The 23,879-nt window shown below is 37.2% G+C and overlaps 1 protein-coding gene across 5 annotated transcripts in view; it reads right to left on the bottom strand.

Moving 5' to 3' along the window:
* Positions 1-23,879, bottom strand: part of TENM1 (teneurin transmembrane protein 1) — a 252,225-nt gene that overhangs the window by 147,123 nt on the left and 81,223 nt on the right. For 3 of the 5 annotated variants that reach the window (XM_075053993.1, XM_075053994.1, XM_075053995.1), the window contains exons 4-6: positions 17,721-17,751; positions 13,648-13,879; positions 379-617 (exon numbers count right to left, since the gene is read on the bottom strand). In XM_075053993.1, coding sequence (XP_074910094.1) covers positions 379-617; positions 13,648-13,879; positions 17,721-17,751 — 502 coding nt within the window. Of the gene's footprint in view, positions 1-378; positions 618-13,647; positions 13,889-17,720; positions 17,752-23,879 lie in introns of all 5 variants that reach the window. The other 2 variants (XM_075053997.1, XM_075053996.1) reach the window with 1 other exon arrangement.

Raw genomic sequence — 23,879 nt, 5'->3', positions numbered from 1 at the left:
TGTTATCAGCCTTTTCTGAATAATCCTTTAAGAGCAACAATGTTGTAAGGCTTAATATGAAAATCAAATGTTTAATTTAAGGAAAATATCACAGCAATTAAAATCAGTAGGAGTCCTCTGCTAGTATAAACATGTCATCTTGAATAATATTTCTTTCTCTACTAGACAGTATCAAGGTTAACAGAGTAGAAAGTTAATGAGAATTCCATGTTGTATTCAACCTCTGGCCAACCTCGCATTTTGTTCGCCAGAATTTACAAAGCACCCAATGGCAAACATTATTTGCAAACCATGATTTGTATTAGTGTAAAAGCAAGCAAGACAACAGAACAGAAAAGGTAGAGAATAATTTAGCAGAGAAAAGAAAGAGAGGCTTACCAATAACATAGGCTAGCAACAATGCCAGGGTAACTGTAATAGCAGTAGCACTCAAAGCAGTGCACTTCCAGTTGCAACACCTGTAAGGTTTGTTAAAAGTGAAGGCAGGTCTGGAAAAGGTACTTCTAGGAAGAGGCCTAGGAGGTGGAGAGTAAACAGTATTGGATGTTAAAGGATAGTTCTGACTGGCTGCGCTGAAGATAGCTGAAGACCCAGATCCATGTTTAAATAGGAAATGCCTACGAAAAGAAGACAAAGAACCATGTTGTAAAAACCACTTTGTGATTTAAGAAGTGAAAGGAACTATATAAGCACCGTGTGATAAATACTGCATATATCCACAGAAAATATCAAAGACAGGAAAATGTGTAAATACACATTATGAATAGTTTTTATTATTTTAATTGTTTAATTATGAATACACTCTGCATTGGAAGTTTTTCAACCACACCGCAAGACTTCCAACAATTTTTTTAGTGAAACAATGTAACGTAAATGAATTCTAAACTATCCTCCCAGTGGTTCAGCGTAATGGTGAGCAAAGGTTATTTCTCCGTACAGTACCTGGGGGTCCTCCAAGACAAGCAGCCCCTGTGTGCCTCGTTACACGGGTGTGCCTGAGACATGGCAGTTTGTTGTCAGCAGTACCCACTCCATCCACAAACACACAACTGGGTTTATCTCACCAAGAGTACAAAAGAAGTGCAGAAGCCACTATCACTCTGATAGTTATTTTTACTACGGATTCTCTCCAGAATATAGGAAATAACAAGAAGTAACAAAAAAGAAAAATAAAAAAGAGAAAAAAGAAAAAAAAAGAAAAGAAAAAGAAGAAAGAAAAAAGAGAGAAAGGTGGCTACTTAGTGGAAAATGTACAAGGATAATCCATTTTGAAGGACTGTAGTTACTGTATAGGTGAGTACAATTTCCTCAGTATTCTTAATTGAGCTATTTTGAGAGCAGTTTTTCTTCAAATGCTTTTGCCTACTGTGGTGATTCTCAAACATACTAAGAAAGACTTCATTTGGAGAGCTATTTCAGCATATTTTGGAGGACTGATTGCCTTCAAGAAAAAATAGCAAAGACCTACATTAGCACAAAAAAAAAAAAAAAAGATACAGAAATGTGCCTTGCAGAACAGGCTCTGGTGCAGAAACATAGAGTGGTTGTTTATAGGAAGATGGATGGTTTTCAGGACTGGCAAGTGTTCTCCAAGAGAATTTGGGAACAGATATTTAATCTTAAACAATAACTTACTGGGCTACGTGCTCAGAAATTGTGGCAACAAAGGACACATTCAAGGCTGACCATAGCAACTACATATTCTTTTGGAAACACCAACTTTCTTTGGACCTTTTTTCCTTTGTTTCGTGTAAGTGAGCAAGCTTCTTCAGTGCACTCTTTTCTGACAGGCGCACATCTACATCTCATGCCATAGCATGCACCCAAAGAAGTTTAGAGCACCTCGGTGTTCTCTGCCTCAAGCCATAAGGTCTGAGCTGAGAAAGCAAGTGAAGGGGCACTGATACTACACAGCTTGGAAGAATAACGACTGCCTTGGCCACAGGGCAAGTATTGTTGTAGCCTGAATCCTTGTAGCCTTTCTGTTGAGTACCCCGCCTCAGGAAGGCATTTCCCAGAGAACAGCATTCAACTCTCCTGAGCTTGCCAGCTCTTTGCTTTGGGAGCCACTGACCCACTTGCAGTTTGGGTGCTTTGAACTGTGCCCCATTCATACGAGCTCCCAGCTGAGTAAGAGCATCTGTGACTGTTGCTGCCATTGGTTCCTATACAACCCGTTTCTCTGCTCTTCCATCGGCTGAGAGCATGCAAGTGCTCTGCGGACCCCAGGCAAGCACTACAGTGCCACTTGTGCTGGGGGTGCGAGTCGCCCTCAGTTGTTTCTGCCAAAATTGAAGCAGGATCTTGCATTTAGAATCACGTGGCACTATGATGCCTGCAAGCCAAAAGCCACAGACACGCTTCGCAGCTGCAGTAAGCTGGCCAATGTTGACATGGTCCACAATCTTCCCAATGACAAATGTACCTTTACACCTTCAGCAAGGCACAAGACACATTTTTGAATACATATATGGATCAATCAATCCATGCTGGTAGAATTTCTTTGATGGATTCACAGCGGGATGTACACAGGATCAACCACTCAAGAGTATGAAACATGATTATACTGTGACATTTGACTGTAAGAATACTGTAAATACATGTTCCTGAAAAGGTAATTTCTAAAATGGTGTAATGAGTATGATATTATGTATTTCCATTAGAAGATTTTAAAAGTAAGGTTACAGTTCTCAAAATGCCAGATTATAGAAAATAAAAAGGTATTACAGAGCAGTTTTATCTTTTCAAGGGCCTTTTATTCAGGCAGTTACATAAAAAAGAAGGTAAATGAGAATACTGGTTAGCTTGCATTAGATTACAGTGCCTACATATCAGGAGTCTTTTGACAAACTATGAGAATGAAATTTTTGTGTTGCTTATGTTGAGTACTAGTTATTCCCGCTTCATACTTATTATCCCAGTAAACAACACTCAGACAAAAAAAGGACAACTGAATCTGAGTACAGCATCCTGGCATTATATTAGACAACAAATTCTAGTTTTCTTTCCCACTGACTTTCAAAATTGTAGATATATACATTATATAGATGGCAATGCTCTGAACATGTTAATGTTATCTGTAACTATTTTAGTTTGAAAATTCTAAACTCAGACTATATAAATCTGCTTCCTTCATATCAGGCCACGAGAATACAGTTGATTATTTTCACTTCAATGCTCCTTTGTCACACTTGAAGGATTTTGCAAGTATGTGAAGCATACCTTACTTTGCAGTCAGCAGTTAACAAGATACATAGTCACATAGACTTTTGGTAGGAAAGAACATCATGGCAAAATTCCTACTGATATTCAAGGAAGCAGAAGCAGAATCAGCATATAAAATAAGAAAAGTGTTACTATACATAAGCATATACATATATAAAGTATGTATACATATACACATATATACACACAAATAATATTTATATGTAAAAAATCCCAGTCAATAGTTCCTTACTTGCTTTACATTTTCAAGACATAATGACAAAATCTACTTATCTGATAATTTCCCATTTAAATTTTTTGGAAATCACAGCAAAATGGTCTGATATTGGCAGTATTGATTGTCCTTTATGGTGCATAACTCAAACATATCAGAGGTAAAGGGAAGGAAATGCTGAACTGAAAGTTATCATTAAGGCTTTAACAGCCTTGCAATCAATAGCCAGGAATAATTTCATTCTCTTGCACAGGGATTTATAAATGTGGCTTCATAGCCTGATGGTAAAATGCTAGTCTGCAGAGGGATTTCCTTATTAGCAGAAGAGTGCACAGAAGCTGGATCCAGCTCACACCCTTTTAGATAGACGATTCTGTTCACACCGAGGAGAATTTACATAGCTCTAACTTGTAATAAAACTGAGATTTTGAAGCAATGCTACACTGAAACTGAGCTACCAGTGAAATAACGTTGAGAAAATGTTAAAAATCACAATTGTTTATGCCTTCCATTTTTGGGAGAGTATATTGAGTACCCAAAGACATTTCTATAGAATTTGAAAAACACTGGTGGCACAAAGACAAATTTCCAAAGCTAGACTGCGACTATGTTCTCATAAACTCAGACGACTCATCTGTCTGAGCACACCACTGTTCCCACAGGACGTTAGGACACGCTAAACTGTTGCTATCAATTCTATAAAATCAGGTGCTCTCTCTAAAGAGCAAAATAATAAAAAACTGAAGTTCAAAAGTTTAGATGTGACTGCAGCCTGGTGTGTGCTTTAATATTTGATCTAAGGGAAAAGCTAAGGCTTTTTTTTGGTAAACTGGGAACACAAGAAAAATCAGAGAATTTATAAGCATGACTGATAAGACTGCTTGTTCCGAGTGAGGAAATTCTGAATGTTCACAAAACCATCAAAAACATCCATAAAGAAGATGATAATATTCCCTTAAAAAAAAGAAATACAGGACATAATCTCTAAGGCATTTGTTTGTGAAATAGAAGTCACTTAATATTATTACACTGATAATTCCAATACATAAATAAATATTAAAGACTTAGTAATAATTTCACATATAAAAGAGGCAGCTGGAAAACATTCCCTCTTTAAGGTAACCACAATGTCTGTTTGCCTATCTATCCATCTGTTCATCTCTACAAATGTAAAACTTTTGAACTTTGAATCCTCTCAAGCGAAGTTAATGGGAAGAAAAAGATCCTACCAGACTCACAAAAATTGGGGTGGGGGAAGGAGCGGGGCGGGACCAAAACCCCCAAACACCCAACAAAACCAGCAAAAGCCCCAGCGAGCTCCTCTTTCTACATTCAGCTCTTTGTCTTCTCTAAGCTCCTCTAGCCACCCATCCAGCACGGCACACGGTGGCTAATGAAGCAGAATATGTACTGGCTGATCAACCGCTAGCTCGAAACCGGCTACACCGACATGCCCAGTAAGGAGAGAAGGACTGAGGGAAGGGAGTTAGTGGGGAGTTCAGGTGACAGAAGGCATGAAATTAGACCTCTTAGTCCTGCTGATCACAGAATAGCTTGCTTTCGGTAAAGAAGCAGTTTCATGTGGTTCGTCTAAGTGCTCTTGTTCAACCTCAAGAGGAATGGCATATAACTCCAAGAGTGCAATTCATACAAAAATGATGAATTCTCAGCTAGGAGAAGATTAGAGAACAGGAGTTCATTTCTTTCTTTACACCCTTCTCTATCAGGTCGTTTTGTTATGTGCTTTTGGCTTCTTATCTGAAATGGTAATTTAAGACTTATAAAAGGTACACGTGAAGCAATATCCCAACTGAATTCATGTGGCTGTAACGTAATACTATTACAGAAACCAGATTAACCCCACACAGAATTCCTTAATTAAATTCTGAGAAAATATTTTTATATCCCAGAACTGCAGTAATGTCCCTCAACTTTGTCAAGGGCTTGGTATCAGTTCTGTAAGTTCTATGCATTTACCCTGTGCCTAGTGTCTGTAGGTCTAGAAGTCCACCTTCATTTGTACCTGTAACATGTTTTCTTTCCATTTCCATTAAAAACTACAGGTTTGTAAGAGGAAAAAAAGAACAAAAGCAGATTTGAAAGTGAACCACCGGGTGAGTTAGTAGAAACACAAACCTTGCAACAACTTGGCCAAAAAATTAGTCTGCATTTCTCCTGGATAAACCAAGTAGGAACACATTTGTACTTGTATGTGTTTCACATTCAAGAAATTGTTACCTAAAGTGTTACAAATTGCTGCATAGCTATGTGATAGGAAAACTAAGATGTCTTCAGTTAGACCATTTAAATTTTTCAATTTCTTTTCAAGTAAATCCTCTAACTGCATATAATATATATAACTGTATATCTACACCAATGTTTAAGTAGGCAATTGAAGTAATTCTTTTAGATGTTAACAGAAGTGCAGAGGGAATTTTTAAGAGACATAGTAGCTGAAACATAAGAAGGATGCTGATTTTTGGCATAACCAGAAAATATATAAAGACGGTAGCCAAAAGGGATTTGGAACTCATACAGTTGCCCATCTACTATGGCAAACACCACCATGAACCCATTGTGACCTGGCCCTTTTAAGTCACTCAGTATTTCCTGTGACAGTGGGAAGAAACAGAAATTTGCTCTTTCCTGATTTCCTATCCATCCCATTCTGTACCCCAAGTGGGAGGGGAAAAAAAAAAAGGAAACCTCTAAACTTAGATACCAATCAGAATATGGACCTCTGTTTATCAATCTCACATACAGTACTCAGCAAACTATATAGTATAAAAACAAGACAGCTATTCTAAGGTAAGTATATAGTATAAAAACAAGACACCTACTTGACAACAAAGATATATGCACCATACCCTCATCTTGAAAACCAACCCAGGAAAACTGTATGTGAATATAAGACATGACTTATAATTATAGAATCTAGCCTATAATTTTATCTACCTTGTTTCACCTTTTCGTGCACAAGAACTGTAGGAACAAGAATGCTCATGGGTGAAAGAAGAGGGAAATGGCCATGAAAACTATTTACCTAATTTATTTTATCATTCTATTTTTACATGTCTAATTGAAATACATTTGAAACCCCCTAGAGATTTGCCTTTGGGAATAGAACTGCTTTGTTAAAATTTCCTCTTTGAGCTGGATTTGACTTTTGAATCATTCACATAGAATTGCTTCCCTTTATTCACTCATGGTTTTTTTACATAGTGTTTGAAAACTTAGCCCTGTGACCTGCTGAGCCTTTCTGAAAAAAGAGTCTGTATCCTTTACTTTTCGCTTCAGTACAGAACAACAAGTGACATGATGCTGACTCACTTGTCTGTTGTTGCTGTAGGCAAGCTAAGCCTGTTAACCAGGTGAATAAACTTTCAAGTCCCTAGGAGAAATCTGGGACAATAATTAAATAAATATAGGACAAGAACAGCTTCTACAAAGGAACAGTTCTCCAAAATACAGCTGTCTTCTGGTTTCACTGGCTATTTAATGGGGGATAAAAAAAAAAGATAAAATAAAACCTACCACACTGGGGACATAAATTACTCTTGTATAGATCAGTATGGGCTTTATTATTATGATACATGGTGACATCGCTACATTAATCCAGTAGTTTTCAAAAGTGCTTTTCTGTGGCTTAGAACTTTCCTTTTGCACTACAACTCAAACAACAGCTGAGTAAAACTGATCAATGTACACAGAGACTTGGTATGGAAGGAATAAGCTTGTGGTTTTTGCTCTATTATTTTTTTTCCCAATAAATTCTAAATTTTTGATATGGAAAATGAGAACAATAGTACTTACAATAATATTTACAAAAATTATATAAAGAATAGTATGTAACATTTGCAGAGCACTTTGAAACCATGAATCAAGAAGGACAAAAATACCAATATTGTAATTTTGTTGCTTATATTCTGTGGTTAGAAGCATGACCTAAAACAAAGAAAGAAATGAGATAACTGAAGTAGAAGTAGATGCCCCTCAGTTCTCTTTGCCATGAATTTCCACCTGTGGGTATTCATGCATATTCTAACTGACTTTTATTAGCGTTTTTGTCTCCTTCCAAATACCTACATTCACATGCGTATGGTCTAAAGCCAAGCGGTATAGGTACTGTGACAAATAACGCAAATTTTACTTGACAAGAGGTGTATCACATTAACTATGTGAATACTATCTAGTCTTCGAAAACAGATTTCCTAGAAGTAGCTATCCAGGGGATAGATACACATTTCCGGGCAATAACATTACACATGCATATGTGATTTTCTTTGAAATGAAAAGATAGAATCTTTTGCATATCTCTGGCCCTTTATCATGGTCTCTGTTTTCCAAATCAGCCTAGACCCTTTGTATTAATCTGTAATTATCTTTGTCTTTCAACATTTATATTCAGTCTGTTTCTGGTTTTGTAAATGAAAACACTGTGTTTCACAGAAAGCTAACAGGCTGCTTGCTTATTGGTGGCCATAAAATAACAACATATCTTTACTTTTAGTTATAACGTTATATACTATTCCATTATTCAAAATAATGAGTGAAAAGTATTGGCAGCGTGATTATTCAAGTTACTATATTAAGCCTGCATAAAAACCCTTTAAACATACGAATACTATCCCACTGTTCCAGGAAAGCCCATACTAGACCTTCTCCCAAGGAAAAATACAGTAGAGTATAGGAACAATTTAAATTACCTTAATGTCCTTAGTGACTGGATCTCAAATTATTCAAAGGAAGGACCCTCAAGTGCCATTGCTGCTGACATGAAAATTGTACTTCACTGTAGCTGACAAATATTTATATTTTTATTTCCATAAAAGATGCTTTCATTCTCGCATTATTAAATTTAGGGTCATATTTACAGCTTTTATTTTAAGTTCATGGTCATATTTACAGTTTTCAATTTATCTTTTACAATTCAGAAGTCTTAAATATTTTTAGATCTTTTCTGCTGTGCAGTAAAAACACATGGGACTTGGACTGAATTTAAAACCCTTGCCATGTGTCTGTTTTTAATATGGTCAGCCTCTCTGTAGGTTAGATTTATTGTTTAATTAGGTAGAAAATGACAAAAAACAAGTGAAATGTCATAACAGCAAATACTGACCAACATGACTTGAAGAAAAGATCATAAATGAAGCCCTCCCCTACATTTATTCTTGGAATAACCACAAGTCTGGTCATTTAACTCAAGAGTAGGCTCCATTTGCAAACAAGTTCCTAATGAATTACATTGCTCAAATAGTAATTGTCTCCCTGCTTGGTGGTTTATGATCATTAACACCTGTGTGCCTTGGGAGCTGTAAAAGCCCTTCTGTTTGCTATGGAAACCTTGAACTAGGAAAAAGGAAGGCACAAAAGTGCTTTCGGTATCTCTGCACTGGGGGCAAGATTCACAAGATGGTCAAATGAAGAGACCAAGGAGAAAGAATAAACCTTCCAAGAGCTCACACCGAACCGTGTGAGTGAGTATTTATATATGTACTTTTCGTCTTATTATTTTCGCTTTTAGCACTACTACAGCTTAAACAGAAAGTGAGTGTGTACAGGTTTCCGTGATTTGAAAGGCTACCAATGTACTTCTTGAAGAGCACAAATACTTATGAGCTTGATTAAAAAAGAACAAGGGAAAGCCAAAGTACAGAAAAAATCTCTTGATAAGTGATAGTTGTCAAGATCTCCCCTATACTAAATAGAATTATACACAAGATGGTATTTTTAGGAAAATCCAGATAGTCTTAATATGCACCTTAAATAACTAGGTAATACAGAAAGGAATGACTCCATCTATATGATGAGCCGAATAAACTTTTTGAACTCCAAAACCCTCGAAGTTTTTAAGTGTTTAGAGCCATAATCAAACTTTAGGCCTCTGAAATATTGCTGAATAGTAACTAAAACCCATAACTGCCTTGAACCCCAAATACTTCTCTTATTATTCTAGTACTTCAAAGTTTTATATAAATTAATGATAATTGAATCTCAGGTTCATGGTCTGGTACCTCACTGTCCCCTTAGAGGAGCTATTACCATGGTGATAAGATTGCTTAAATTAAGCTGTCTTTTTCCACAGTACTTGGCTCATTGCCAGTGCAGTGAAGGGAGATTTCAGTCCATTCAGCACAGCATTAACCTTACTGCCAACACTGCGAAATGGGTTAGAGGAACTAGAAAGAAATTTTGTTAAAAAAGGAAGGAACAAGAAAATATGTAAAATACTGAAGCACAAAACAGGACTAAAAAACCCCCACTTTGAAACAAAATCAGAATTAGGTAAGTTTTGATATTTAGACAGATAACTTAAAAATTCGAATGCTTGGGTAATCTAAATGCAAAACTTTCCTCAAAATAATTGTGTGCAATGGTCTATCCATGAGGGAACTGTAACAGACTATAGCAAGGATCAGAAATAATGTCAGGTAAAAAACCCTGTTTAACATCTAGTTTCTTCTGATTTGGGAATTTGACTGAAGTGGGAAAATAAATAGCAAACACCAGAAAAAAAAAAACCCACCACAAAAAAAGCAAGATATGGAAACAAATAATGAGTCAACTAACAGGGCATAGAGAAAATGAAAAACACTTCTTTGAATTATCAGGGTTTAATACACACTCAATAAAAAGTAGTAAGCTATGTTCAGATGGGGCTGTCAGAGATAATGACAATGTATTACACTGTAAATCCCAAGATTTGAAACATTAGAGCAAAGTACCTATGAAACCTGAAAAAACAATTATTTTAGTGGAAAGGAAGGGAACAGACAATAGGTTGCAAGTACTTTATTCTGGGGGAGAAGAAAAAAAATCAATTTATGTAAGAGCCCAATGACATTATCCTAAAAAAGGGAATCAATGTTTCCTGTGTTTTTATGTGGTGTGAGAGATCCTTGCAGTCTTCTGGCAATACTTACAAATTATTTTTCTGTGTGACAATGAAATTACTGCATGTTCATAAGTCATTTTAATAATATGCTTTTTTCAAAACTGTGTGTGCATGCATACTTACAGAGCCTGTATTTGCATTTACAGGCACATTACAGCACTGAAGGCTGCAGCACAGTCAGTCAGCAGTCTGAGCTGTTATACCTCCTACAGGTACAGCTCTTCTCCAATTTTTTCAACAGCTATTCTATGACACGTCCTCTGAAGTTGTAAAGGTGTTCCTAATTTGTATTTTCATTTGGGTTGCTTTAATCAGAATAATTGCTGGAGTTAGAGAACTGACCTTGGCAATGACATACATCTAGACTATTTTTGGCTTTGCCAAAAGCTTGTGTGAACTTGAACAAGTAATTTTGCCTTTTCAAGTCAGTCTCCTCATTAAACAGTTGGGCAAGTAAGCTGGGTCCTGACAAAACTGCTTTGTGGATTAGTCCATGCATATAACACCTCTGCATGAAGCACAAAACAGAATTTCTGATTTGCCCTTTTCTATAAAAATATAAGAAAGTTTTACGCTACAAAAAAGACGTTCAGAACACATACTTCAGTATACGTCTTTACTGCAGCCCTTTGTGGTCTGCAAAGGTGGTCTATTCTAATTACATAAGAATACAGTGCTGCAAACATTTTCAGAACTACAGAATTTTACATAAATATGACACATTACTATTATGAGCAGGCTCATAAACTTGCTTCATTTCTGACTGTCCAGAGTGAACAGGATTTACAGTCACATGATTAGCTCTAGGAAATCTTTTCCTGTCTGAAAATTCTCTAATATTACATGGCTGTAGATAAACCACGCAAACACATGTGCTCTTTATGGATTAACAGGAGATACAGTTGGAAGAAAAGCTGAACATGTGCATTCTCATTTTTGCCTTGTTATTACAGTAGGGAATAAATTACTAAGTCTTCTTTTTGATTGCAAATGTTCCAAATTAAAAAAAAAATCTGCTTAGACATATTAGGTATGTACCTATTAGGTAGATTTGGTACTATTAAAGATTTAGCACAGAAACACAGCTGCCATTGACATGTTTCCCTTTATTTGTAGGATTATTTTTAATGGGCAGCTAAACATTAATGGAGAAGGTAAGCAAGAAAATCCAGATATTAGGCCAAAGTATCTGTTCGATTCTAGCTGAATCATTCCCTGTTAAAGGAAGAAAAAAAACATGCTGCAAGCCCTTCTTTTTCTCTAAGGCTGTGTTGTGTACTATAGACTTCTGGGAAGTGGTGATCACAAATGTTTTTTATTACAATTACAATGCTATATCACTTGTCTGCACATAAACTGCAGATACATCTTGGCAAACAGTCTCACAGATTGTACTTTTGGATTATATAGCCTTTCAGCCAGCTTCACGAGAGGCTGCAGCTAGCTACCAGAGGGTGTATGAAATCAGCTGAAACAACCACCAAAGGGCAGGAATGTGAATCGCTAACGTGTAGCCCACAGTATGTTTTCCAGTCTGAATTCTTAATCCGCTGCACAGGTGTTTTGTCAGTGCCCAATTATGTAATTACAGATATAACTATGTATCTATGTATTTGTCCTTTATGAGAAGTTTCAAATTTGCAAAAATAATACGAAACCAGAAAAATTAAACTGAACTCAAGAGAGACTTAAAACTGCAAAATATTTTCACCAATGAGGTCTGATGAGAATATAGTGAACAGGGATGCAAGAAAGGCTAAACAAGATCTACCTAACTGTTAACTGAAGAGAACCAAAAGGTACTTAATGGGTACAGAACGCCCAGTGATCAGCCTTACATGCGGCAGAAGGTATAGGTATATAAGCTTGTTACACCAGAAATGACAGAGATTTATCTTTATAAAGACTGTGTAAACAGCAGCTTCTAGCTCTAGAAGGAGTAGCTGAACTAAAATTCTGTTTATGTTCACTTTTCTCTTTCTATGGAAAGTTTCCATCCTCCTTGATTCTTTTTGTGATTTGTCCTTAAGACAAATAAGGAATTTTATTTCAGAATTAATCAGTTTATTCTTCAAGCCCAACTTAATAGACTTTCAGAGAAGAAAAAATTAATTCGACACTTCTGATTAGCAGCAGTTAAGTGTATAAAGATGTATACTAAAATTAAGTTTTGTAATAAAATAAAAGCAACCTTTTTATAGAACAAAATTTTAGTACTTAATTGTGATAACTGGCCCTTGGACATATGCGTATCAAAAAGAAAACATTTCCGTGCATAATACCTTATATTCTCTGGATCAGATTAGTTGGATGCTAGACATTCATCTGTTTCACCAAACACAACTTTCACAGAGTTATATGCTTTACACGTTTTAAAATGCCAAAACCCAAAGGAAACCCTAGTCTTCTTGGTGGTCCGTTCACAATGAAGAGGAAGAAAGTTGTAGAAAATCAAGGGCTCGTTTTAAGCATCAAGTCAGCAAACACAGCTGTAGTTGAAAGCCATCAAATTAGCTAATACTTATCATGAATGAAAAAAGCTTATTGTAGCCAAAAAGTCAGAGGAAACTGCATTTACCACTGTGGCAGAACTCTGGGTACTGAAACACAGGTTTTCTGAATACAGAATATATTTGCTTTCAATTATTTTTCAGAGTAGATTATTTGTGTAAATTGTGATTGATCCCGAAGTTGAACCCCCCCTTCCCCAGCTCCCAGAGGTAAGGTTCTCCATGCTCAATACCTGCCTTGGGCCTGTATTGTTTCTCCATTACCAAATGATTATCAAATTATATTCTTTGTGTATATATGCAATAAAGTGTTTAAATACACATCGAAGGAGATACTATTCTAGTATTATTTCCTATCTTTTCCTATCCACAGGAAAGCTACCGCCTGAAGACTGACTGACTCCAGAGGTGCCAGAGTACACCGATTAAACAAAACTTCTATTCGCTGATTACAAAATGGCCCTGGGAGAATGTGGGAAGGTGAGACAAGTACACAAGCACAAATCCTGAGTGCACACAACTCTAAAATACCTATGTAATCTACACACCTTAAGGAGATCAATGTCTTCCCAAACTTAGCAAAACACGTGCTTTTATGAGCATTGGTGATCTAGGTGAATCAAGTAAATAAGACCTCAAGTGGCTACACGACACGGCCTCAAATCAAAAGGCACTGGCATGTCCTGAATGAGAAACTTGTAATTCCCCATCACCATCAATGTCAGACCTCCACTCCATCTTTTTTTTTCTTTTTTTTCCCCCAAACATTTGAGATATGTTGTGTACAACAGGTTGGCGTGTACCTGGTTTCCAGCGGTATGTTGCTGTTCAAGACCCAGCTGTTATGGAGATGCACCGAATCTTGGGTACTGGTGGGGGGAGTCGGGGCAGCAGGACTGGGCTGGCTGCGGGTGGTCATTGACCTTCTCTGGAGAGAATCGGCTGTCGGAGGTGGTTTTCGGGCACAGGTGCATGCGTGCGGCGGTGGAGGCGGCGGCGGGAGGGGTCTGAAGGTGAACTGGTTATGTGGGCTACCTGGCATATCTGAAACGACAAAGAAAAGGCAAAGAAACCCACAGAGGGTTATTATTTCAAAAAGATCAAGAGAGCATGACCATGATGTAATAGTTATTGGGATTAAGGCATGGTGCTTTATCATGTTGTTAACCCAGCTGCCTGTAAAATGTTGCTGCAATGTGAAATAATTTAAAATATAATACTCTACTGCAATGGAGAATATCAGATAGAGATGCACACCCTCCAGCACTGTAGTTCAGTAGTTCAACAAAAAACAAAAAAGAAAAAAGGAAAAAAAAAGATGATCTAGCATTCACTTAATTTGTCATAGGATTTTCTGGGGATGAGGGTAAGGAACAAATAAATCAAGTTGACACTGAATTGCAGCACAGATACCAACTGATTTCATAAGGTGTAATTCTCATTTAAGAACACCTGTGAAAGAAACAGACACAGTATAAGAATTAGTCTTGTGCTTCAAATCAAGAGAGAAGATAATTGAGTAACTCCTACCACCTAACAAACATCTTTCATAAAAGGGGGTTAACACATTTCTGTGAGTCTGTTACTGCACTTGTAAAATGAGACCTGGGAAAAATCCCTATTAAAGATTACCTGAAGCACTAATGACCCAGATACCCAGAGAAAAGGTTTTATGGCAGCTAAAGGCAGATGAGCTGGCAAGAAACTCGCAACCACCGGACCAGGCTGTGAAGGAGATGGAGTGAAAGACGTGGGGGGGGGGTACCCTGCTACCGGCGCTGCCGCTGCCCTGCGGGACCCCCAGCGCTGCCCTCCAGCACCCGAGAGGGACGCTGGAACCGTACAGCTCCTGCCCTGTGCTAACACCACTACGTGGCTTTAGGGTAGCTCAGCCTGTCCCAGTGAGCTTGAAGCCTCCTGCAAAAGACAGCGAAGATACAAATGTGGTATAATGGCATTTTAAAGGGACAATAAAAACTTGTTTTCTCTACTTCCCACAAGAGCCTGCAAAGCCTCTCAGTACAGCAAGAAACACAGCTATGGAAAATTGAGGCAAGAAATTCCTTTTCAAAGGAACAATAACAAATACTTTGCAAAGAAGATGCTGATAAAAACTGCTGCCAGTTTGGGTGAACTGTGAAGCTATTAACCTGAAACTCTTCCAGTTAATTTACCTCAGTGTCTAATGCGGCTTTGTCCCATTTCTATACTCACCCTCACTTTCCCTTGTACCTTAGCAGATGTCCAGTTAAATTTGCACAAAACCAGCTGGAGCGGAGCTCTGATGAATCTGCAAAAATTCCCTGCAAGGAACTGTTGTTGCCATCCATTTACAACACATGCTTTCTTTAAATTATGACATGATGTGTCTTCAAGGTGAAAGATGAAAGTGTGCCCCTTCCCTTCTTGGAAGAGCTCGTGGAAAAAAAGCACCTTTTTTTCTCCGTGATGGTCACAATTTACCCCAACTGGAGAAACAAGGTTGTTTAGTGCTCCACATAAGCTTTTCTATGCTGTGGTAAGCAAAGCTGTCACGGATTTGGCCCAGGCTTAATCCTTTTAATTTCATTGATCTTTTATCAAGGCAGCATTCTTACAGTTGCATTAGGGTTTACGCTGTAATATTAGTTTGCATATACCAGAAAAGCATTTCTAAGCATATTAGAAAATTGGAGACCTCAGTAAATTAAATCACTGGAGTCAACAGTCCAGAGCTCTGAAATAATCTGCTAAGGCACTTTCATATAATAATTAATCTCAGTAAATCCTGTATCCTGCTATTTTAAAATTGAAAGCTACCCAAATTTTGGACATAATATTTGATGTCCAGCATCCTCAAGTATTTCATCAATGACATTCCCTTACTTAGTGGTATCAATCTTAAATCCATGCTACAGAAAATTTGCAGGATTATTACACATCCTGTAATTTGCATGACAAGCCATTTTAATGTTGTGTCACTGCCCTGTTAGAAAATTGCTGATCTTTGCCAGGACATGCAGTTAGACTCCACAAGGTACATCAAAAGCTATGCAGTAAATGCCAAGCTACCAAGGTGACTGCTTCTCTAGGTAAATGGGAAAAAACCGGTATCATCTACATGGCAACGCATCTTTTAGTTCCCTTCTTCCTCATTTATCTGTACTGTCCCTATCCTGTCAATAGCACACAATTATCTGACAAATAGTTTAGTTTGTTCCATGCAATAGCCTGGTTCTGCTTTGTGAACCATAAAGTATTTCTGGTTGGTAGGGTACCTTATATCTCCCAGCGCAATTTATCACAATACATTAACACATCAGATTTCCTGGGGGATTCCTTTTTAATTATCACACTCGTCACCCCTTCATCCAGCTACTGGCATCAGAAAACCGCACATCAGATTCTGAAGTATTTTGATGATTTAAAGACAAGTCTTCGGCATCAGACCTTCACTGCAAATTCATTATGTTGAGAATCAGCCTGAGTTTCCAATTAGTTTTTACAGACTTTCTAATTTGGAAAAGTTATTTTTATTTTCCTTGAAACTAAGTCTACATCTCATTAACTTTACTTTTATACCACAAAAAGTGTTGCTTGGGATATAAAGCAGCATTATGTCTAAATATGCACATTTAAGGTTCTTCAGGACTCTGAATAAACAGTAGACTCCATAAAATAACTTAATGCAAAATCATTTAAATACCTAAATAGTGGTATTACACAAGATAATTTGTCTAAAGCCAACAAGTTTCCAAAATGTATGGGAGTGATATAGAAATTAGCTTAGCTATCAATTTTTATCCCATTGCTATTGTTCAGCATAATGCTATCCATAACAACTCCTGTTTTTATTTGTAATGGTTGCTAATAATTTTCAGGTTATTAAATTTTTTTTACATCAAAAAGTCTATGTATGATATGCAAATACAGCATTATTTGTTTTCAATGTGTTCATTGACATGGTAGAAGTTTCCATTCATCTAAAAAATTAACTATAAAACATGATTTCAGCTCAAACTTTACATTTACAATAATTTGCTTCAAATCAGATTTTCATCTGAGGAACATGCGAGCCAGAAGAGATGCTCTTGGTCCTTACTATCGACCTTCTAATTCTGCACTTGCATTAAGGACCCCCTACCCCCCCCCTTTTTTTTTACAGACAGAAGAGGCTGTTTAGAAAACATCTAAATTCCTTCCCCTGAGAATTCATTATTTTAAAATAGTTCTCTCATTTCAGCAAAGCACATCTAGAACTGTGATGTTTCCTGAAAAGATCTATACAATATTCTGCTGCTTTGCTGTGCATTGGATCTGCTTTGTTTTACTCTAACTTGCACCCGCCCATCCACTCCACAAACTCCACTTAAACTTCTTTTCCTGCACTTTTTTTTTTCCCTTTTCCATTTTTAGGGTTTTTGTTTTCATTCTTCAATAACAATGTTGATTTGTTTGGCTCCTCTATTTTGAGACACTTCCCAAACTCCATGCACTCACTCCAAAAGAGAAACCGCTGTATTGATGCCAGCTATAAACAAGAAAAACTCCTTGTAATTCTGCTAGCTTGAAGGTTTTCTACTTGCTCTCCTCTCTTTGAAGTTTGAAGGGAGGAGTTCTGCTTCTGTCCTGAACGTTTTGCCTCCTTTGGTTCTGACTCATTCTTTTGGATGGCCCTGGATCAATATTGAACATGCGCTGCTCCATGGCAGTTGTATAATGGAGCTTGATACCCTACAGTTACGGAGTGCAGACCTCAACAGCTCCTCCTTCACCTGCTGAGTTCTACTACTACCGCTTTTTCCTTCACGAGATACAATAATTCAGATCTTGCCTTCTTACTAGGCCTCTGCTTTTCAGAAAGTGGCAAGTTAGTTAACTTAGACACTTCCCTTACTCTGCCGTGTTGGTTGAGTGCTGCCATTCTGCTCAAAAGTTATTGGAGACACAGACCAATGGACAAGAGCGGCATTAACATAAACTCATTTTCCTTCAGAGTCAGGCTAAAATGCCTTTGTAATCATAAACATGTAGCCAAATTGCTTTACAGACTGACAAAAATGAAATAAGCAGCTTTATCAACTAGTTAGCACCCGATTAAAAATTAGTTTTGAAAATAAGCCAGGCCTTTGCTGAAGTATTTTCCTAACAGTTTTGAAGTACACTTTACTATATTTTTCGGATCCACATAGAAAGAAGGGGTAATTGAACTGTTTTATCATTTACTGACAAGACTACAATACGTTACTAAGTATATCAGAAAGAATATATTAAAAAGCAATGAACCTTAAAAGGTTTGCATCTAACCTATAGTGCTTTTGAGATGTTTTAATTTTTTCAGTTCCTAAAGTCATTATTTATTGGTATGTTTGGATTTTTTTGTTCTTTTTTTTTAACTAGACGTATCTCAGCTGAGTATGAATTCACTTGCAATCCATTATTTAATGAATGACATAGCAACATATGTTCAGAGAGTTCAGTTTATTTAAAACTTCTGTGGGTATACTACCGCTCAGTTACAAACCAATCTGTAATTTTTTTCTCAAGCAGAGATGAAGGACCATAAGGGGCACTGAAGAACTGGAAAAGATTCAGTGCAGGGAAAACAGAGAATCAGAATGCTTAAGACTAGAGCTAAAAAGCACAGAATAAAAATTCTTAATTTTACAATGAGATTTATGCTCTGGGTCCAAGAAGACAAACTAAGAATTAGATGTAGGTGCTACCATTGCAGAGTGCTGGTTCTGCTACATGTTAATATACTTACTGATGTTGTGCAAGTCTTTACACCCTTTCCTTCCATTCTAAATTTAAAATTATTCTTTTTCTATGTATGCACCAACGACCTTACTAAGTCCCTAATTATTTGTTGCCTATCTCTGAATGCCTTTACTTTTTGCTGTCACGTATTTTGAGAAAGGGTGAATATGAAGAAAAATACCGTGTATGAAATTGCTCTATTGAGGTATAAATTCACGTTGTGCTTCAATAATCTATTCTACACTTGCTCCTTCTGATGTAGCTCAATATTTAGTTGGCCTACCTTACTTGCAAAATCCTTTGCTTTGAGAACTTTGTCAGACCACTAGGATACAAAAGTATCTAACCAGTACCTTTAATACCAATTTACCTTTAGATTATTTTTTTGCTGTATCTGACTTTCTTCTTGGCCTTACTACACAGTAAATCTTCCAGAATATGAAATATCAAACATCTCTAAAGAATTCTACAGACCATACGGTTTTATGCAAAATAAAGTTTACAGTGTAATGAAAGCTTATAAACTAAAGGTCATATGGACTCAAAGTTTACACATGAAGTAAAAGAGATTTAGAGACCTCCAGAGACCAATACCACTTCCCACCACAGCCTACTGACTCATGCCCACGGAGCTCTGAGCTCGCCCCTGCCGCAGCAGATTTTCCTTGCTGAGCAGGTTGGGACGGCCCAGACCAGACTGAGGGAGGGAGGGACCAGTTAAGCACTGGCGATCATTAAGGGGCTCTGGGCCCTTTATTTATCAGTACAGGTGTGCCTTCAAATAGCCAAGTATATAATTCCATACCATACTGCCACTCTAAGAGTAAAATGAAGCCTACATATTATTATTTAGGCTGTGCTGAAAACCCAGCACTTCACTTCCAAAGAAAAATTAACAGAGATCTTATGCCATGTACTTTGATTGGCGTCAATGAGCATAAAATACAGCTGGATTTACTTTATAATAATGTAATGATGTCAAAGAAATGATGTATAACACTTAAAACACTCAGTCCAATGTGTTCATATGGATCCCATTAAATGTTTCCTTTACATTCTCTGTATCACGTATGTTCAATTCCCTTGAATCCCTTACAATTATACACATGCACACACAATAACAGCTTCTAACTAGTAATTTGTGGATCACTTTAACAAAAAGAGATTTGGGAAAATAAGAATTCTAATAATTTCCTGATGCTAACAGAAACTTATTTCTCTTTCAACTTTTCCAAGTTTAGCCATATTTAAAAATGAAATATGATGGCAATTAAACTATTTTTTAAAACACAAGAAACATTCATATTGAATGTTGTATGGTCTAACTATGTAGGCAAAAATCTATCCTGCATATAAGCTACAAGGACAGTAAAGACTTCTTATGATAGCTGTGCAGCACTTCCTTTTCTATTTTTACATTAAAAGTCAAAACTTGTACTGTAAGACCTACCTAAGTGACCATATTTTGTAAACACTCATAATGGACTTCATTCTAAGACACTTTACAAAAAGATTATTACCCAGTTTTGAACACCAGAGTAAAAAGGAACAAGAGCATCACCAGCAGGTCCCTCTTTAAAACATTGTTGCTTTTACAGAAGTGAATGTTTTATGTTTCTTTTATTCTGTTTAATACAGTCTCTTGTGAAATAGTGCTAAACTCAGCTAAAATTTCTTCTGGAGTCCATATTTATTTAGGTAGACTAATGTGAGCCTGGGATTATTCCCATTATTTTAATTTACATTTTTGGTCCACTTCTAACAAACAAATGCTGGATTACTTAAAGTCTACTAGAAAATCTTCAGAAATCAAATAGTATAAATGGACTTTATAACCTGCATATGGTATTGGTATTAAGTATCAATGCCTTAAAACTTCTAGCATAAGGAATTTTCATTAGCAAGACTTTTGTATTTGTCAGTAATTTGCCATTACTGTTGCATGCCAGGATGGTAACACTGCTGAGCTCTATTTCTGGTAAAACATCAATTAGTGGCATGATAAAAGTGAAAAAAGAAAAAAAAAACAAAACCCAAACACTGCAGATCTCATAGTATTTTGGAAAATAAATCAGAAGTGTCTCAAAAGTGTCTCTGCAAACAACCTGTTTCTTGACTCAGCTGCAGGAAGACATGGAAGAATTTTTCAGGCAAAAGAACAGAGGTTAGAACTCATTAGAAAAGGAAAGGCAGTGATTTATCCCTAGGGAACTATCACATGTCCACCTTTTCCAACTTTGCTGCTAGGATGCATTTAACAATATTCTGCCTTTCAAGACTTAAAAAATTCTGGCATCTGGCATCTTTGTACTGTATACTTAACTTGTCAATTTTACTTTGTAAAATTCTTGAAATAAGACTGATATACTTTTTTGTTTTTTTAATGTATGTGTGGGGGAGAGTTTTTGCTTTTTCTGATGATAGGAATGTTAATATACTCAAACCAAAACAAGGGCTTGTGGGCCCAAAGCCCGCTTTTTTTCTCCAGCTGTATCAGCTGGTGCAATGAAAGACATTACCTTTCCTGACAAATTTTGCATCACTTAGAGGCACTTATATCTGTAGACCATTAGAGCTACGACAGCACTAATCCTCCTTAATTAACTCCATCACTCAGTGCTTTAACTTGGGAGCCTGATTGCTGAATTTTGGATATAAACACTGCACTATAAGATGCCACTCTCTGTGCTGTAGTTTGTAACTAGGAATGAGTTTCACATTACAACGCTGTGTACTGTGGATAAGATGCAAGTTTTAAAAGTTATCATGGAGAAGCACCGACAATATGTACACGCCGATGCGTGTTCATATAACATAAACATTTCCAGAGGGGACTGAAGAGCTAGAGCTCCTGAGGTGCTTTTACTCCGCTGAACTGTCTGAATTATAGCTTTGGTCTATAGGACTTCTTCATATAGCTGTCAAATACTAATGCACTCTATGTATAATATTTACGTGAAAAACATTATTGCATTTGTGTGAAATGCTCACATTTACGTCAATTAATATGACAAATTCGAAAGGAAACTATCCTACTCACTCCCATCTCCTTCGTTGCAGGTGGTACATTCATCAGCTTCTCTCAAACACCCACTCAGTTGAGACAGGACTCCTCTTAAACCACCACAGTCTGTTCCAACACAAGCCCAGCCCATTGGTGCTTGAGTCACAGAGGTCAAGGACAAAACGTGAAGGGAGAAGAAAAGCAGCATTCCAATTACGATGGTGACCGAGGGAACAACCTAAACTATCAGCTTGGGCTTCCAGTGGTTTGTTTAGCAGATCAAGCGGCTGCTGGTACAATTAACAACACACAGCATTCAAAGGATAGAAGTGGAGACTGACAGCTCCCAGCCAGCTTAAAGGTGATATTTTCAGGAGAATGCCTAATTCCTGCCATTACTTAAAAGTGGTGGGTTCAGTCAATATCACAAGTTGTAACTTCTATCAGTGGCAACTCACAGGGGACAGTACAATCACTATTCTAAAACTCTGAACAAAGCGGGAGAGATTATAGCTTACAGGGTAAGCATATCATCCAGGTTTACAAAAGCCAGGCAGTTACAAGTAGCCTGGCAGCAAATTTTGATGACCTTAGAGGTGAACAGATTTTGATTAAAGAGCAGTTTATGATTGGTAAAATAGGTTGCAAGCAGCCACGGCTGTAAAAATTAATGTTTCCCCAGTTATTGATGGTTTTCGGCAGAGTGATATATATTCAAGTTTTGGCCTTTGTGTCATTAAATTCATTAGCTGTGAGGGCTTTCTAAAAGGGATCTATGGGTAATGGAATTAGCAACTATAAATCATACTGAAATACACAGTGTATTTAGCCCACTAGTTCAGTGGGAATATCATGGATACAGACATATTAAGCCACTTTGCCACCAACCTCTCTACAGTGGATGATAACCTTCCCTGCCTGCCTCTTACCTGCTTCATCTGTGTTCCTGTTCCTCTGCAACATTTTTAGGAAAACAGACTGCTTGAGGCCTTGCCCCGTTACAGACCCAAATAACGTAAAACCCTGCAGCGCTCGAGTTCACTGCACTGCGATGGCTGAGGTGAAGGCTCCTCCATTTTAGTGCTCGCCTTCTCAAGGCTGCGGACAGTGACATGAGTCCTACCAGTTGACTGAAGTACAGAATCCCGTTCAACTTAAAGCCCAGCCATGAGAGACATATTTTTGTAAATACAAAATATTCTGTGGCTCTACGGAGGTACGGAAAGATGATAAACACTAAGTCATAGTTAAACCTGCCAGTTGCATCAGGACCCAAACGCAAGCACTGATGAGCATGTTCATGCACATTCCTGAAATTAGTAGGGGCAAGATCCCAAGCACATCTCCTATTTATTTGGACTCAGACAGAGCTAGCTCTTTGTTGGCAGCACTGCAAACTTACTCTAAGTTTACTTCAAAATTTAGTGCCTGAACTTTCTGGCTTCGAGGATGAATCACACTTCAGCTTCTCCCATCTGGATAGATAAAGGCTTTGCTCAGGACACCTAACTCTCTGCCCTCCAAGATTATCATGTGAAATCCAGACATCCAGCATGTCTCCTGACATTATTTTGCAGGGCTAATTGAAAAAGCTAGATCCATTTTTATGATCAATACCACACACAGATGTAGAAGCTTGAAGCTTTTCTGGATCATTCAGTAATTGTCTCTATCCCCATGTATTTGCTTCATTTTTAAGACAGTCCTTTTAGAAAGGTATTAATAAGGGAACACTGGGACAAATATAGACTAGCTTCTATGTTCATAATATTCTCAAGAACATGTTTATAGCTTAAATAGGAAAATGAAGGTCTCTATTTTATTCAGTAAAACAGTATTCCATATATGTTTATTACGGGTTTCACCTTGACATTAAATTGCTTGATATGAACATCTTTACAGATATTTCCGGTGACTGCTATAAGATTATAGGGAGGATTAAAAAAATAATTCATTTATCTGTGGTTATATAGCAACTTGTGGAGGGGCAGAAAAAGCTGTCAAATGTATCCATAACATGTAAACATATGTAGAATTTAACTGTGGCTCTATATGCGTATCTATCTCAAATTCATCAAAATAATACTAATGTAGCAGTGTTTTATAAATAAATAGTATGAAATATTTTTCTTGACAGAACATTTTGCAACTAGATTTGTGTAAACACTGTAGCCAGTTATATAGACTACGATGTCTGCAAGAGTACTGCATAAAGCCGTAGACAGGGCTGAACATCACATTCAGCTGGAGGATAGAGGAGCACAACACACCGTCATCACACTGAAATAAGCT

The sequence above is a fragment of the Buteo buteo genome, chromosome 22 (assembly GCF_964188355.1).
Source record: "Buteo buteo chromosome 22, bButBut1.hap1.1, whole genome shotgun sequence".
Taxonomy (NCBI): Eukaryota; Metazoa; Chordata; class Aves; order Accipitriformes; family Accipitridae; genus Buteo; species Buteo buteo.
This window is presented reverse-complemented; position numbering and strand designations above follow the sequence as displayed.